This window comes from Salvelinus alpinus, chromosome 6, assembly GCF_045679555.1.
Source record: "Salvelinus alpinus chromosome 6, SLU_Salpinus.1, whole genome shotgun sequence".
In the NCBI taxonomy this organism is placed as follows: domain Eukaryota; kingdom Metazoa; phylum Chordata; class Actinopteri; order Salmoniformes; family Salmonidae; genus Salvelinus; species Salvelinus alpinus.
This window is the reverse complement of record NC_092091.1, coordinates 67,759,611-67,777,030: the sequence shown is the minus strand read 5'-3', so window position 1 is coordinate 67,777,030 and position 17,420 is coordinate 67,759,611. Positions and strand designations below refer to the sequence as shown.

At 45.3% G+C, this 17,420-nt stretch overlaps 2 protein-coding genes across 23 annotated transcripts in view; both read right to left on the bottom strand.

The window, feature by feature from the left end:
• The window catches only part of gab1 (GRB2-associated binding protein 1), a 65,668-nt gene that overhangs the window by 22,075 nt on the left and 26,173 nt on the right, over positions 1-17,420 (bottom strand). The gene's annotated exons all lie outside the window — the stretch shown is intronic.
• On the bottom strand, positions 21-17,412 carry LOC139579163 (uncharacterized). Its single transcript, XM_071407529.1, has 2 exons — positions 11,419-17,412; positions 21-5,565 (listed from the first exon to the last, which is right to left on the bottom strand). The coding sequence occupies exon 2, from the start codon at positions 5,518-5,520 to the stop codon at positions 4,780-4,782; it is 741 nt and encodes a 246-aa protein (XP_071263630.1). The 5' UTR covers positions 5,521-5,565; positions 11,419-17,412; the 3' UTR covers positions 21-4,779.

Sequence of the window (17,420 nt, the reverse complement as noted above, 5' to 3'; positions counted from 1 at the left end):
TCCCCCCCCCCTCCCTCTCCCCAAGCGCCCTCCCCTGCCCTCTGATAGGGTGTGATGCAGGAAGAGACCCCTGTGCCCGCTCCAGCCTCCAGCCAGACAGAGACACCATTGAGGGGACGACCGGGAGGGCTGGATGGGGGAATGCCATCCGAGTGGAGTCACACTGTTGCCATCAGGGCCCCACTGACCCAGAGACAAAGACAGAGAGGAGAGGGGGGAGAAGGGGAGAGAGATGGAGTGTCTGAGAGGGAGATGGATGAACAGTAGAGAGAGAGACGAGAGAGGTAAAGGAGGAAGACAAGAGTGAGAAAAGGAAAGAGGGAGAGAGAGAGAGAGAAAGCTAATACAATATACTTGAAGCACTTTACCACATTGGGGGTTTCCCCATTGGTTATGGGGTGTGGTGGGTGAATCAGAGTGACAGGGACAGATATTAGGGAAGGGGGTAACAGTGGGTGGGGCACGAGGCCCTCAACCGCCACATTCCTGGCTATGGCCTTGGTCCTGCCCTCGGCATTGCCCTCCTATCCAGAGAACAGTGGCCTTTGTTGGGCTTGACTTTATTAAGCTGCCCCCTGGAATATCTGGAGCTCCAGGGCTCCAGTCACAACCTTCTGCCTGATAGATAGGGGCCACAAGGGGCCCAGAGTTTTAGAGATTCCCAACTACCCAATCGTCTGCCCATACATGTGTATTTATATACTGGAGTCTTGACATATCTACTGCTGTACATATGATGTAGTAGATTTTGTGTAAATTCATGCAGTGTACATACGTATAGATTGAATTTGGATTACTGTCAGTGCTATTTGGCTGTTAATTGGATTCGTTCTGATATTTCTTGATTTCCAGTGTAAAAAATAAATAAAATGGTTTACTATGACATTTTACTGCATTGTTAGGAGCTAGTAACAAACGTTTCTCTGCATCCGCTACATCTGCGTACGCGACCAATAAACTTTTTGATTTGATTACTGTACCAACACTGACATTCTGGGAAGTTGGCAACAATACCAACCCATCATACAGCATGATGTAGCCTAGCGTCTGGTTTATTGTAGTGACACACACAGACCCAGATTAAAACCAAACAATACCAACCCATCATACAGCATGATGTAGCCCAGCGTCTGGTTTATTATAGTGACACACACAGACCCAGATTAAAACCAAACAATACCAACCCATCATACAGCCTAGCGTCTGGTTTATTATAGTGACACACACAGACCCAGATTAAAACCAAACAATACCAACCCATCATACAGCATGATGTAGCCTAGCGTCTGGTTTATTGTAGTGACACACACAAACCCAGATTAAAACCAAACAATACCAACCCATCATACAGCATGATGTAGCCTAGCGTCTGGTTTATTGTAGTGACACACACAGACCCAGATTAAAACCAAACAATACCAACCCATCATACAGCATGATGTAGCCTAGCGTCTGGTTTATTGTAGTGACACACACAAACCCAGATTAAAACCAAACAATACCAACCCATCATACAGCATGATGTAGCCTAGCGTCTGGTTTATTGTAGTGACACACACAGACCCAGATTAAAACCAAACAATACCAACCCATCATACAGCATGATGTAGCCTAGCGTCTGGTTTATTGTAGTGACACACACAAACCCAGATTAAAACCAAACAATACCAACCCATCACACAGCATGATGTAGCCTAGCGTCTGGTTTATTGTAGTGACACACAGACCCAGATTAAAACCAAACAATACCAACCCATCATACAGCATGATGTAGCCTAGCGTCTGGTTTATTATAGTGACACACACAGACCCAGATTAAAACCAAACAATACCAACCCATCACACAGCATGATGTAGCCTAGCGTCTGGTTTATTGTAGTGACACACAGACCCAGATTAAAACCAAACAATACCAACCCATCATACAGCATGATGTAGCCTAGCGTCTGGTTTATTGTAGTGACACACACAGACGCAGATCAACACCACTCCTGTACTTAGTGTTTATAAAATGGAGAATCTTCTTTGAAAGGTATTTAAAGTAGTCCAGGCGTAGGCTTAATCTCTATGCAACCGGCCTCGACTGTTCTAACATACTAACTAACGTCTATTACATAGTCCAACTGCGGCACCTCTCATAATAAACAACCAAATTATGTAATAGTGAAAGTGAACATTCCAGAAGGATAAGCGCACCAGCTGGTTGGGGAGTTCCACCGGGCTCTAATCCTAATCAAAGAATGTTCTGGAAGGGAAGAGAAGAAGAAGAATGGGACATTATGCCGCCATTGAGGACAGTGATTAATGACATGCTCCGGTACTGTGGCTAGAAATGAGGCCAGACAGCTGGAGGAGCTGGCTGGTGTTTAACAACCGTGAGACTGCAGCGCCTTGGAGTAGGACTGCTGCCGATCTAGGATCAGTTTCACATTTTAGATAGATATTAATGAATATGATTACATAGACAGGCCAGACCTGGATCCTAGATCAGCGTTCCTACTTTGAGATACTATGTGAATATGGGCCCAGCAACATAATATTCAATATATTCTTTATCATTGCTAACTACATAGTAGCTACTTCCTGCACTTATGAGGGCTAATTCTATTGCAATTAAAAAGGTAGCTAATGCACCTGAAGAGCCTTTAAGAGCACCGATGGCTACGGATGGTCCTCCAGGGTAGATAAATGGCACACTTAAACACATCCATATACTCTACATATCTGATGGTTTGAGAGTTAAAAAGCTAGAATCCTTAATTGCGCTACAATAATTTTGTCTTATAAATGAATGATATCTACCCATTAACTTAGTTCAACTGTCATAACCCATCAGCACCCAACATATCAGCTTGTTTTACTCCAATGTTTGTTAACTAAGTAAACAAGCCTCAAACATGGTTAAAACTACCATTTTGATATCATGGCTGGTCGGTCCTTGCATCCATAGCTCGGTGTATGAATGAGACTGGTTCTATTTCTTTAGGTTCATTCCTTAACAAAACAGTGGCGGGTGGAGACTTTATTGTTTCAAACAAATAGTTCAACTTTAAGCAAGGCAGGCCTTGGGCTTTTTGGATGCCTGACACATTAGCATTTGGAGCAAAAGAGAGAACCGTCAATTGAACATATAGGACGGTGTTGTTCCTAGGATACCAGCGCCAGCGACTGACGAGCAGGCGAAAGGTGACGCTGAACTCATTTGTAACTGTGAAATGGGCCCTGGCTCGGCTCGTGTGCCAACGAGGGCTAATGTGGCACAGCGTGTGCCAACGAGGGCTAATGTGGCACAGCGTGTGCCAACGAGGGCTAATGTGGCACAGCGTGTGCCCTCCTGGACCGTCAGACTCAATGGGCTGGAACAGCGGAGTCGAGTCCGTTTGGAACGACAACAGGAGCCACTAACCACATAGCCACTGCTAACCATAAGCTCTTGGGTTGGTCCTAATAGTGGAAACTGACAGTGTTTGGTTGGACATGTCAGGGATTTAGCCATGGTGCTAGTCTTACGGAGGAAATTAGCTGTCTATTATATAGCTGTTACAGCCAACTTTAGCTTGGTTGCTTCTTCATAAAGGGCCTACCTGCACATTGAACAGATATTCCCACATTGAGCCAGGTGGGGTGGTGAATGGGTCAGGGGGTGTGTTAAGATGTCAGCAGCTCAAACAAGGAGTACCACAGCTTGGGCCTAGTAATCAACTGACTCACCCAGGCACGAGCCAAGAACAGGAGATACACACAAAGAAGACCGAAAACAAACTTGGCACTGGAATGGGATATGCACTACAGTAAACCAGGAAATTAACTTGAAGGGTATAATCTGTCTTGATAAGTGTAGCGAACCAACGTAACACCACGAGACGAATCATAACCCACTGACTGACTGGGTTACATAACTGATTACAGAGGTTACTGGGGCTGTTTGTGTAGGAATTTGTGACCAGAGCCCAGCTGTCCCAACTCCATATATAAACACACACAGCTGCTACCTTTGAGAGGAAAGACTAAGCCAGGCACGCTGGCTTGTGTTCAGTGTGTGTCACAAACATGTCAGGGCAGAGTCCGGGGCAACCACCCCTCGTGCTGCTGGCACTGCCACCAACACAGGGTTACAGTGTCTGTCAGCTGCAGCATTCTGCCTAGCTACAACACAGTCAGACAGTCACCTTCGCTGACAACAAGCACCTCTCACCTCCTGCTCCATTATATTTAACACTGCAGGTCTATGCTGCCTAGTGACAAGTGAAAGCATGTGGGTTGGTACAATATGAAAACAAAAATCAAGGCCAAGTTTACATTCTTTTAAATGTTTTTGTAATTTAGCAGACACTCATACAGAGCGACATACAAGTCTCGTAAAAAGTAGATAATTACTGTTTTAAGGAAATAAGGTTGCACTCTACAAAGGCAATTGACCGCTGAAAACGTTGCCATTGCCTCACCTTTCAAAGTACATCAATTAAATGCATCGTAATGGCTGAGAGTCAGTTTCTGCAGGGGAGTGATGTCACTCACTATTGACGCTATGGTAAACCCTAACCGACTCACCAACATCAGCCACATCAAAAGCCACTTTCCTCATTTCCCCATCTAGTCATTACCAGATGGATTGGGATTCATTACATTACATTACATTTAAGTCATTTAGCAGACGCTCTTATCCAGAGCGACTTACAAATTGGTGCATTCACCTTATGATATCCAGTGGAACAACCACTTTACAATAGTGCATCTAACTCTTTTAAGGGGGGGGGGGGTTAGAAGGGTTACTTTATCCTATCCTAGGTATTCCTTAAAGAGGTGGGGTTTCAGGTGTCTCCGGAAGGTGGTGATTGACTCCGCTGACCTGGCGTCGTGAGGGAGTTTGTTCCACCATTGGGGTGCCAGAGCAGCGAACAGTTTTGACTGGGCTGAGCGGGAACTGTACTTCCTCAGAGGTAGGGAGGCGAGCAGGCCAGAGGTGGATGAACGCAGTGCCCTTGTTTGGGTGATCAGAGCCTGAAGGTACGGAGGTGCCGTTCCCCTCACAGCTCCGTAGGCAAGCACCATGGTCTTGTAGCGGATGCGAGCTTCAACTGGAAGCCAGTGGAGAGAGCGGAGGAGCGGGGTGACGTGAGAGAACTTGGGAAAGTTGAACACCAGACGGGCTGCGGCGTTCTGGATGAGTTGTAGGGGTTTAATGGCACAGGCAGGGAGCCCAGCCAACAGCGAGTTGCAGTAATCCAGACGGGAGATGACAAGTGCCTGGATTAGGACCTGCGCCGCTTCCTGCGTGAGGCAGGGTCGTACTCTGCGAATGTTGTAGAGCATGAACCTACAGGAACGGGTCACCGCCTTGATGTTAGTTGAGAACGACAGGGTGTTGTCCAGGATCACGCCAAGGTTCTTAGCACTCTGGGAGGAGGACACAATGGAGTTGTCAACCGTGATGGCGAGATCATGGAACGGGCAGTCCTTCCCCGGGAGGAAGAGCAGCTCCGTCTTGCCGAGGTTCAGCTTGAGGTGGTGATCCGTCATCCACACTGATATGTCTGCCAGACATGCAGAGATGCGATTCACCACCTGGTTATCAGAGGGGGGAAAGGAGAAGATTAATTGTGTGTCACAATTCCCTTCCTTCCCACTTCCCAGTGCTCCAAGGGCCAGAATAGGTCATACTGCTCTGCCTAGACGATACTCCGGGAGGTGGAAACTGCATGAGGTCTAAAGGCTCACGCCCTGTGGTTAGCTCGGAGGCTATTATGTCTGAGGGGATAATGGGTTAAGCAAGTGTCGTAGTGGAGAGTCAACCATTACCCCTCTGGTCCAGTGTTCTCTCCCTCTTTCCCTTTCTCTGGTTCAAAACAAGAGCATATGTTAACTTTAAATGGATGGAGCAGCTATGTTTTTACGGTCTCTCTCCTATACTCAAGACAGCAGGTGCCTCACGAAATATCCCTTTCTCTCAGTCCCCCTTTTTTCTTTCGGCCATTGTGTGTGCTTAGTAAGGGGTGAGGTGAGGTCAGATTGTTTTACGGTCTTGACCTGAATAATGATACAATTGTAAACCATCTTTTCTCTTAAGAGTTTCAAAGGGAGAGACTGACAAAAGAGTAGCGTATTAAAGTCTGTTGATTTATGAAAGGAAACATCTGGATGATAGTGTCCTGAACCCTTTGCTCCCATGACTGAGTCAGTATTAGCCTGGAACTATCCCTTACTCAGATTGTTGTTAGCATTAGCATAGAACTCTCTGCTTAAAATCAGACTTGTGGAATGCAATAGATTTATTCTGTTTTTCTATGTTTGGTATAAGCAAAAGCATGGGGCTAACAGCGATTATGCATTTGTAGCATAGCATTGGCACAACTCACTTTGCACATGTTTTTAGCATTATAATAGCCTAGCTCCCTCAGTGACTCTGGTGTGGTTGTTAGCAGTATAAGCCTAGCATAGCTCCCTCAGTGGCTTTGGGTGTGTTAGCATTTAGCGCTGGGCCCAGCAAAAGCAATCTTGGCGGAGGTGGGATGGAGAAAGAGGGAGAGAGAGGGCGCCGGGGGCGTGTGACCTGCAGCTCCAGCTGCACTGACTCATCCCCGGCTGGGAACAGCCTCTCCGTTTGTTCCTCTGAAAACAGCTTCTCCCCAAGCCCAGAGAGAGAGACAGAGGAGAGGGGGAAAGAACCCGAGAGAGACAGGACAGAACCAGAGAGGAGGCAGGAGTGAGCATGGAGGAGGAGGGAGGGAGTGGAAAGGAGTGGAGAGGGGAGAAGAGGTCAGGGTATTGATGATGCCATAACAAATAACAAGATGGCTTGATGTCACTAACAAAGAATGGGGTTACATATTTTCAGGCCGGCCAGTCTGCAGACAGTGACTGCTTTTCTTCCAGACTAGGTCATTTGGAGGTGACGTACGACCAAACCCCTCTCATATGGACGACATAGCCTAACCTAAGCCATAAAGAAACAATGAGCAATCAGTAGTCCAAGGGGAAAAGACCAGGCAGAGACCCAACCCAGAGAGGTACAGTTGAAGTCGGAAGTTTACATACACCTTAGGCAAACACATTTAAACTCAAGTTTCACAATTCCTGACATTTAATCCTAGTAGAAATTCCCTGTCTTAGGTCAGTTAGGATCACCACTTTATTTTAAGAATGTGAAATGTCAGAATAATAGTAGAGAGAATGATTGATTTCAGCTTTTATTTCTTTCATCACATTCCCAGTTGGTCAGAAGTTTACATACACTCAATTAGTATTTGGTAGCATTGACTTAAAATTTTTTAACTTGGGTCAAACGTGTCGGGTAGCCTTCCACAAGCTTTCCACAATAATTTTGGCCCATTCCTCCTGACAGAGCTGGTGTAGGTTTGTAGGCCTCCTTGCTTGCACACGTTTTTTCAGTAATGCCCACAAATTTTCCCTAGGATTGAAGTCAGGGCTTTGTGATGGCCACTCCAATACCTCGACTTTGCTGTCCTTAAGCCATTTTGCCACAACTTTGGAAGTATGCTTGGGGTCATTTTCCATTTGGAAGACCCATTTGCGACCAAGCTTTAACTTCCTGACTGATGTCTTGAGATGTTGCTTCAATATATCCACAATTTCCCTCATCATGATGCCTTTCTATTTTATGAAGTGCACCCGTCCCTCCTGCAGCAAAGCACCCCCACAACATGATGCTGCCACCCCCGTGCTTCACGGTTGGGATGGTGTTCTTCGGCTTGCAAGCCTTCCCCTTTTTCCTCCAAACATAATGGTCATTATGGCCAAACAGTTCTATTTTTGTTTCATCAGACCAGAGGACATTTCTCCAAAAAGTACGATCTTTGTCCCCATGTGCAGTTGCAAACCATAGTCTGGCTTTTTTATGGCGGTTTTGGAGCAGTGGCTTCTTCCTTGCTGAGCAGCCTTTTCAGGTTATGTCGATATAGGACTCGTTTTGTTGTGGATATAGATACTTTATTACCTGTTTCCTCCAGCATCTTCATAAGGTCCTTTGCTGCTGTTCTGGGATTGAGTTGCACTTTTCGCACCAAAGTACGTTCATCTCTAGGAGACCGAACACGTCTCCTTCCTGAGCGGTATGACAGCTGCGTGGCCCCATGGTGTTTATACTTGCGTACTATTGTTTGTACAGATGAATGTGGTACCTTCAGGCGTTTGGAAATTGCTCCCAAGGATGAACCAGACTTGTGGAGGTCTACAAAAAAAATTCTGAGGTCTTAGCTGATTTCTTTTGATTTTCCCATGATGACAAGCAAAGAGGCACTGAGTTTGAAGGTAGGCCTTGAAATACATCCACAGGTACACCTCCAATTGACTCAAATGATGTCATTTATCCTATCAGGAGCTTCTAAAGCCATGACATCATTTTCTGGAATTTTCCAAGCTGTTTAAAGGCACAGTCAACTTAGTGTATGTAAACTTCTGACCCACTGGAATTGTGATGCAGTGAATTATAAGTGAAATAATCTATGTACAATTGTTGGAAAAATTACTCGTGTCATGCACAAAGTAGATGTCCTAACCGACTTGGCAAAAATAGTTAGTTAACAAGAAATTTGTGGAGTGGTTAAAAAACAAGTTTTAATGACTTCAACTACATCTCTCTAGCCCTGCCTAACAGTAGCAGCCTCTGTTCCAGCCATGTGTTGTGGTGAATAGAGTGGAGTCTTGTGGGAGAGAGGCAGCCAGGGAGAAAGGAGCAGGGAGCTAGTTGAGGCGTCAGGTGCGGTAACCCGAGAACCAAGCGTTCTTCAGCTGCCACCCCCCATTCGACAACAACCTCCTCTCAGCTCTGCCTGTAAACCAAACTACTAACTTGTTCCTCTCTCCCTCCCGCTCTCCATCTTGCTCCCTCTACCTTGAACAAACAGGTCTGTTTGTTCTCAAGTCAGGTTCCGCTCGAGCACCAGGATAGAAAAAGATGAGGAAAACCCACAGAACACGTCCACGGTGTACGCACGTCATTGGCCATTCTTATTAAAAACCACACAGCGATACGTTGCAGTCATCTCTCACACGTTGGTTGGTTTGCCTCAGATTACGCTTTGCTTTTCCAGACTGTGAACGCATGAACTGTTCTTTGAAAGGTCCCACAAACAAAGATGGTGCCGTGCAAACGCAGGTCATTTCAACAGAACAATCTAATCAGAGCATGCGTTTCAGAGCATATGTAGCCTAGACTCTATGGGGCATTCCGGGTAGTGGAGCATTTGTTGTTTTTCTTATAGATTTGCTCATGCAGGCAGGCAGGCCACAGGACTATGTTTGTGCAACAGTGCTGGGAAAAGGGAAAGACAGTGGGAGGAGCCATTCTGGAACTTTTCCTGTTCCGTGTCATGACAGATGCGAGTCGCATTCAGTTGCAATACTATTGGCTCTGGCATTCAGCATAATGCTTTCCTCTTTAAAAGCTCAGTGTTGCAACAGGTATACAAGTCAAGCTTTCCAGTAATGACTTGGGAGAAGCCAATAAAAACACAGACCTGCTGGAAATAGTATTAGTAGAAGTAGACGTGAAAGCACTAGAGAGAATCAACCCCCACCACCAGATAAGGATAAACATTTTAGTTTAAAAAAAAATTGTGAAATAGCTCTCTGCTTACTCAAAAATGTCCTGAAACTAACCACACATTCTGAATGACGCCGCAGTCCAACGTCAGGGCGTATAAACAAATACAATCACGTACACCGTTGTGGTACACCAAGCCAATCAGCAAGGACCCCAAGGCCGTCCCAAACAATGCCCGTTCTTAAAGTAGAGTATTAGAGAGCGTCAGAGGTTTTGGCGCTCGCGGCCTTGGTGATGAGGTCTGAAGAGAGAGGGAGGTTGGGGGCACAAAAGCCTCTCTATGCTTAGCCCAGCAGCTTGCATAAATAAGTCTTTGTTTTCTGGGCATGTCTAAGATTCTTGCTGCTAAACAGCTATTTTTACATCCTCATAGGTCACAAGAGATAATATGGCGGTCAGCGAAGGCCAGTTGACGTTCGAGCAGTGTGTATGCCCTTTGGCTGAGTGTCTGTCCAGGCGTCATCCCCCTCCCGCGCTGGAGGGAAAGGGGACTTCCATCTGCAGGCAGGCCTGAGGTCCAGCTGCCTGGAGACTGGTGGTCAGTCCCTTCTCCTGTTATTCACTGCCATCAACATGTGACCTGGGATCAGCTTTGCCTGCCAGCAACTGTCACTTTAATCACTAGCAACAACATAACAGGTCCTGGATCTGCTTTTAAAAGGCAAATTGTGCACAAGTAAAGACATGAGTATGGCACCTCTAGAGGTTTGGGGAAACAAAACAACAGAGTGATGATACTGGTGCTGATACATTGAACAGTGTTTTCACATAGTATTCTACTAGAGAAGGTAACTGTCAGTGTGTCGAAAGGCCATTGACAACCCACCCAACTGCCACAATGTGAGTTTATTCAAGGTTCCTCTGAAGTGAGAAAAGGCCTCCCTTGTTTCTGTTCTAATCAGTGGGAGTCGGTATGTGTCCTAACAATCCTCCCTGGCCAGACAGGAACCCAGGGAGAGAGGGAAGAGAGACAGAGGTACAGGCCAGCCGCCCCTGCAGACAGACACAAAGAGCCAGAGAATAAGAGAGAGAAGGAAAGAGGGAAAGAGAAAGAGCCACGCAGGGGCAGGAAATGAGGGCTGGGAGCTGGAAGAGCGATGGCAGTTTTCCCGCGAGCGAACGGGAGAGAGACCGAACAGAGAGAAAATGGTCTCTGTGCTAGCACAGTCAGCATCTGGCTCTGTCCAACTTGGCACAGTCGTTAGGGGAATTCAAAACCCATCTAAACCGCTGGTACAGTTCATGTCATAAACAGATATAGGAGGCCAAAATAAAATAGTTTAACAAAAAGGTGGCAAGTGTTTCAGTTCACAGGTAAAGCCATTGGTTTTCAATCAGTAATAAAATACTAAGCTAACAACTCAACAAGCATGAGTGGATTTAATAGTACTCCCTCCAACAACTGAATAGAACAAACATCTGGATCTATTTGTTCAGTTAAAGTAGTGTATGGCTGCCTGGTCCTCCTTACGCCAGCCTCTCACATGTCGCCCAATGTCAACGAGACAGACCCTGTCAAATACAAAGCAGCAGGAGCAGAACAGAAGCTCCTGTTACGTTGAGAGATCAAGCCAAAAAGGAGACCGCAAAACACCGACCACTCTGTGACCCTGTTCTTCCACCCCAAACGCCTTCCACCACAGAGGAGTGAGAGTTTCAGCCCATGCTGCTCCACTGTCTAACACACACACTCCACAGGTGCGTTTCAGTCATCTCACCTGGCCTCTCCCAGCAACCCCCTTGGCAGCTTTAATCCCCTTGCACACACACAATCTCTATGTATTTGATATTACCTCCCCTGGCTGACACACTGTCCAAACAAACACACAGGAGACCGAGCGTTCCCTTTACTGTACCTTACGAGTGCTGTGCGGGGTTTTGAAGAGTCTCCTTGAGCGTCTGGTTAAAGTGAGAGAGTGTTGTCTGCTCTCCTCCTGTCTTATGGAGAGGTGCAGTGTGTTGCGCGGGGCTGCAGTGTGACCTCTCCCTCCTCTGACTTCCTGTGTAGTGTAATCAGGTGGTCCCAGACCTCCTTAACTGCCAGCAACACACAGCAGAAAGCAGCAGCCACTAGCCACCAACCCACCACTAAATCAGAGGGGGAGGGCCAGACACAGGCAGGGGTGGAGTGTGTGTGTGTGTTAAAACATTTAAATGCACCCCAACACACATATATTTGGAAAGATAGTGAAACGATTACCCAAGAGCATCTCTGAAAAGCAACACACACACATGTTCCCATTCCACTAGAAAACTGACAGTGATGGATAACTGACTTCAGCAGTCATGAGGAGAGTCTTCCTCTAATATTGACGGTCTCTTGTCCTCCTCTTTGAGGACGAGGATATCGTTTCACACACACACTCAACTTATCAGAACCTCAACATTTTCAAAAATACCCTCAGCACTAACAGTAACTAAAAGACCAACTGAAAGACAAAAACCTTGCTTTTTTTTTTTTTAAATCACTGGTATGAATCTGCCGTTCTGCTCTTGAGCAAGGCAGTTAACCCCCAACAACAACTGCTCCCCGGGCGATTCAGAGTGGTTGAGTTTGACGCATTAGACATTTCAGTTGAACGCATTCAGTTGTGCAACTGACTAGGTATCCCCTTCCCCTTTCAGTAAGACACATTTACATGCTTTGCAAATAGAAAAATGTCCCTAATAATCCTGTTGTGGACAGATCTGACATCAGGCTACCTCATGGGACTTGAATAAATGCAGAAAATCGACAAAATAAAACATACTACAGTGACCGTGTTATTTTTGCAAAGAATATTCTATTCGCATTTCAGACATAACATTTGTATGTGACAACTATAGATAGATTTTGTACCCTGTTATGACTCACACTATTCAAACCCCTCAATCAATAAACAGCTTATGAAGCTCTAAGCCTATACTATAGATCACATATTGCCAACAAATAATCTTGAACTAAAAACTCCACATATTTTGGAATTCCTGTGCATACTTGACAATGGTTAATCAATGTCCAAAAACAGACACGCTTTTCTTCTGCAAACCCACACATCTTCTCTTTGTTGTGGCACCAATGTGAGGGGTTATGGTTGGGTAAACAGTGGCGCTGTGGTGTGTGTGGTGCGGGAAGAATCACGAACCTGGGGAGCTCTAAAAAAAGGGAACCGGGTCTCGTAATTCAAGCGAGCGGAACTCAGGCCACCTCTCAAAATGGAGTGCTCACACCACAAAACAAATTAAGCTACCAATGTGCTGGCACATGTAGAGTCGACAAAAATTGGCTGAAATTGACCAAGTGTGAATACTTTAAGTTTCCAAACACACTTCATATGAGGCTTGCGCTACCGGTGCTGGTGTAACCGATGTGAAATGGCTAGCTAGTTAGCGGTGGTGCGCGCTAATAGCGTTTCAATCGGTGACGTCACTCGCTCTGAGACCTGAAGTAGTTGATCCCCTTGCTCTGCAAGGGCCACGGCTTTTGTGGCGCGATGGGTAACGATGCTTCGTGGGTGACGATGTGTGCAGAGGGTCCCTGGTTCGAGCCCGGGTAGGGGCGAGGGGACGGACGAAAGTTATACTGTTACACTGGCACATACGCAGATCAATTAGACAGCTGGAACGCCGAAAAATACATTTACATATCCTAATAATTCAAAAGATTGCTCAGAACTAGGTGTTACTTCGATTAGGACCTTAACCCAATTAAGACAAGCAGATAAAGGTGTTTACGTGACTAATGCCATACTCTGCCATAATCAGTTTGATATTGAAATATTAATGTCACAGTCTTTCTTCCTGTGCTCGGTTAGTTTCCTCCTGGGCCTGGATGCTCGGGCTGCCACAATTACTGTATAATCGCGTAACGAACAACTGACTGAAGAGGGGACGGCTGGGCATTCATGAGGTTTAGTGCATTTCCGCAGTAACATGACCTCTAAACATGATAGAACTTTGTTGCTCCTTGCTGAAACAAGCAAGGTGTTGCGGCAAACAAGAATTTGGTTGCCTATGCAACACACACCCACAAAAATATTATACTATTCAAACTTTTGTTAGTGAGTGCGGTCATTCCATTAACCTTCACAGGCCTAATCACAATCACAAAAAAATAACATCTCAGCACTACCAGTAACTAAAAGACCAACACTTTTGCTTCTCAGTAAGACAGCCACATTCCTTGCAGACAAAGAAGCAGGATTTTATTATTTTTCCAGCCAGTGTCACATCTTCAGACTTCAACCAATCTCCTGAATCCTGAGCCAGCGAAGTCTTCCTTCCTGTGCAGTTTATGGTCCTGTTCCTGCACGGTCAATAAAAAGCGGTTGGAGACGGCACGGTCTGCGTGGTCAGTTTCCTCCCGGGCCTGGTCGCCAAACACTCCCCATTAACAGAGCACAGCCCCCTCTTACACTGAACAAAAATATAAACCCAACATGTAAAGTGCTGGTCCCATGTTTCATGAGCTAAAATAAAAGATCCCAGAAAGGTTTAATACGCACAAAGAGCTTATTTCTCTAAAATGTTTGTTTATATCCCTGTTAGTGAGCATTTCTCCTTTGCCAAGATAATCCATCCACATGACAGGTGTGGCAAATCAAGAATCTGATTAAGCAGCATGATCATTACACAGGTGCACCTTGTGCTGGGGAAAATAAAAGGCCACTAAAATGTGCAGTCACACAACGCCACAGATGTCCCAAGTTTTGAGGGAGTGCGCAATTGGCATGACGACGGCAGGAATGTCCACCAGAGCTTGGTGTCAGGTGGATGTATTATCTTGACAAAAGGATAAAATGCTCACTAACAGGGATGTAAACAAATATGTGCACAAAATGAGAGAAATGCATATGGAACATTTCTGAGATCTTTTATTTCAGTCATGTAACAGGAGATCAACACTTTACATGTTTATATTTTTGTTCAATCTATTTGCACATTGTTACAACACTGTATATACCCATAATATGACATTTGAAACTTGAGTAATGTTTACTGTTAATTTCTTACTGTTTATTACCTATTTCACTTGCTTTGGCAATGTAAACATGTTTCCCATGACAAAGAGAGAGCGAGAGAGAGAGACCGTGAGACTAACTTATGCTGCAGCTCTTTGCTTTTAACGAGAGTGGTGAGCGTAGCTTCTTGTTGTTGGTCATCAAAGCGGCAATAGGGTACAGTCAGAGCCTCCATGTGGGGGAAAAATTAGGAGATATTAGGAGATATTGGAATTATAAATTAAAGGAGAAGGTTAGGCTACAATGACCAAGTACAACAGTAGGCTGCTACGTTTATATTCCAAACGGAGTTGTTTGTAACTGTGTAGGACTCACGCTATACTATTAGTCTACTATAGAACACGTCTGATTGGTTGGTTGCGGCCGCTCGTCTCTCCCTCCCTCCTCCCTGTTCCCCATGTCACTAGCTCACACTCCCAGTAGCCCACACATACACACACACACGGCCCCTGCTAGAGCGTCACCTCTCTACCTCCTCTCTTTATCAGCTCCGTTGCAAAGTGAAAATTGACACTTCGTTGCGCTGTTTATTTCTGATCATTTCCTAAACCAATAAAGATGTGCAATGAAAGCAGGATGTGCAATTTGTTGACACCACAACACAGTAAAGACTTGGATACACATGATCCTGAATGTTAATGATTAAAAACATCTGTTAAATTCACTGCTCTGTTTTGCTTGTTTACAGCGGGTCATTTCATAGCAAATTGTCAGAGGCACTCTCGTATTGTTACGTCACCAAAACTCTTACTGAGGGGAGTTACTGGGGCGGACTGTGGTCCTCTCAAGTCCACTAGTGTCGACTGACTGGTATGAAATGGAGTAGCAGGGACTGAACTAAGAGTTCATATTTAAAACTAAACACAGATTTCACTTTGTTGATAATTGATTGAAACAGGGGGCTGGGTAAGAGAGTGGTTGATACAAAAGCTTTGCTTGCCTTTAACAGAATATTCTATGGGCACAAAGTCTACGCGCTCATTTAGAACACATATGAGGGGCAAGGGGATTTTTGTCCAAATAGAATACAAGTGGCCCTCTAAAAAAAGGCACACAGCGTGTGGCGTTGCCAAGCACCCAGGGAGAGGTCACGCATGGCAGTCTAGACTGCAGCTCTGTGCATATTGACTAAGGTGCTTGCTTTTATACCTTCTCACTTTCTTTCCATCACTGCATAAATTGCTCTGTTTAACTGGCTAATTTGAGGCATTACAATGAAACAGGAAAAATAAATACATTCGGCCAACCCATCGTGATTAACGTGACATTAGGTCAGATATAAAACTTCAGTTCAAAATAATTTTGTTTCCAATAAAAATCTACTCTCCCACATCACAGGCAGGAGAAAAGAAAACCGTATTTGAAAACCACAAATGGGGGGAGGGACTACCACATCCAGTCTGAGGTCACTAGGTAACGCTGTCTCCAGGAAAACCACCATAGAACCATAGATTGATTGCCCCATAGCCCTAACACAACCACTCTACAGAGAGTCAGTCCCTAGTCCCTATCTCCAGCACCTGAACTGATATGAGAGCCAGCAGCAGGCTTGATGAAGGTGGAGACACGGGGCTGAGGAGGCCACTCATTACACAGCCCGTGGCTAATATGAATCATGGAGAATCCCCCTCAATTCCTGTGTGTGTTAAAGCAAAATAGAGAGGGAAAAAAGAGGGAAAAAAGGAGAGAGAAAAATAAAGTCATACTGGTAAGGAAAGACGCGGAGGAGGAATGGGCTGAGGAGCACCCGTGACCTATTACAGCGACCTTGTAAACAACAACCATGCCAGGTGTAGGCTAACACCAGAAGGGTATACTACCAAGCAAGACCAATGAGTTAGCCAGCTAACTTTCTTAAACAACCAGAAATAAATGTATTTTCTGGTTGATAAAAGGAAGCTGAACTTAGATATGTGTTTTTGGTTGTTGAGTTAAGTAGACCATAGCCATATCAAGCTCATCTTTCTTTAAAAAAAAACTTTTTTAGAATATTTAGGCACGTTAGCAGGCTAACTCCTTGAGCCTGCGCTGCAGTATATATAGACCCCTCTGCTCTGAGTACACACGCATCCTCACGCTGTTTATCAACAGAGTCTAGCTCTTACTCCCTCACCATAGAGAGAGAGCAAGAGAGAGAGAGCAAGAGAGCGAGCGAGCAAGAGAGAGCGAGGTCATCCTGCTGGGGAATAGGACAACAAAACAAAGTTCACATCCAACTCCTCTCAGTGATCTATTCATTTCTTCCTACACTGGTCAGTAACACAACAGAGATGTACAAATAGCCAGGGGACAAGATTTGACTCTGGACGGGCTCTTCTGAATAAGGGCCAACATCAGAAGGAAAAACAGTGGCCAGTCCACCTAATGTCGTCATCATATACTGTGACCTTAAACACTTTCCTCCCCCTGGAAATACACTGGCAGGGACCTACATTTGCCGTGTAACATAAGGACGATCCTCTCTCTCCTCCTCTCTGTAAGGGAAAGGCCAGCTGTAAAAATAGCCTACAGTTTATGCAGAGCACTGCTAACAGCAACAGAAAAAGGCATGGAATCAGCATAAGTCTCCATACACATGAGGTCGCAATAACAATGGAGGAGACAGACTGGAGAATATGGCGACCCAAACCCCCCGACGCAGAGTTCATAAAACATTTGCTTTGCTAAGACTAAGACCGACTAATGATGCTTTCTGCGATGTTGCGAGAGAGCAGAATTTAATTTTTATTTAAACATTTTACTGAAAAAAGGAGCTCCACTTCTCTCATCTTGTTTTCATAAGACGTTAACAATGAAGTGACCCAACAGCTAAGGTACAGTATTCTGCCAAAAAGCCCTACACACACAAACAATGGAAA

Coding starts and splice junctions, on each gene's coding strand:
- LOC139579163 (XM_071407529.1), bottom strand. CDS start 5,520: ATGACGGATCACCACCTCAAGCTGAACCTCGGCAAGACGGAGCTGCTC.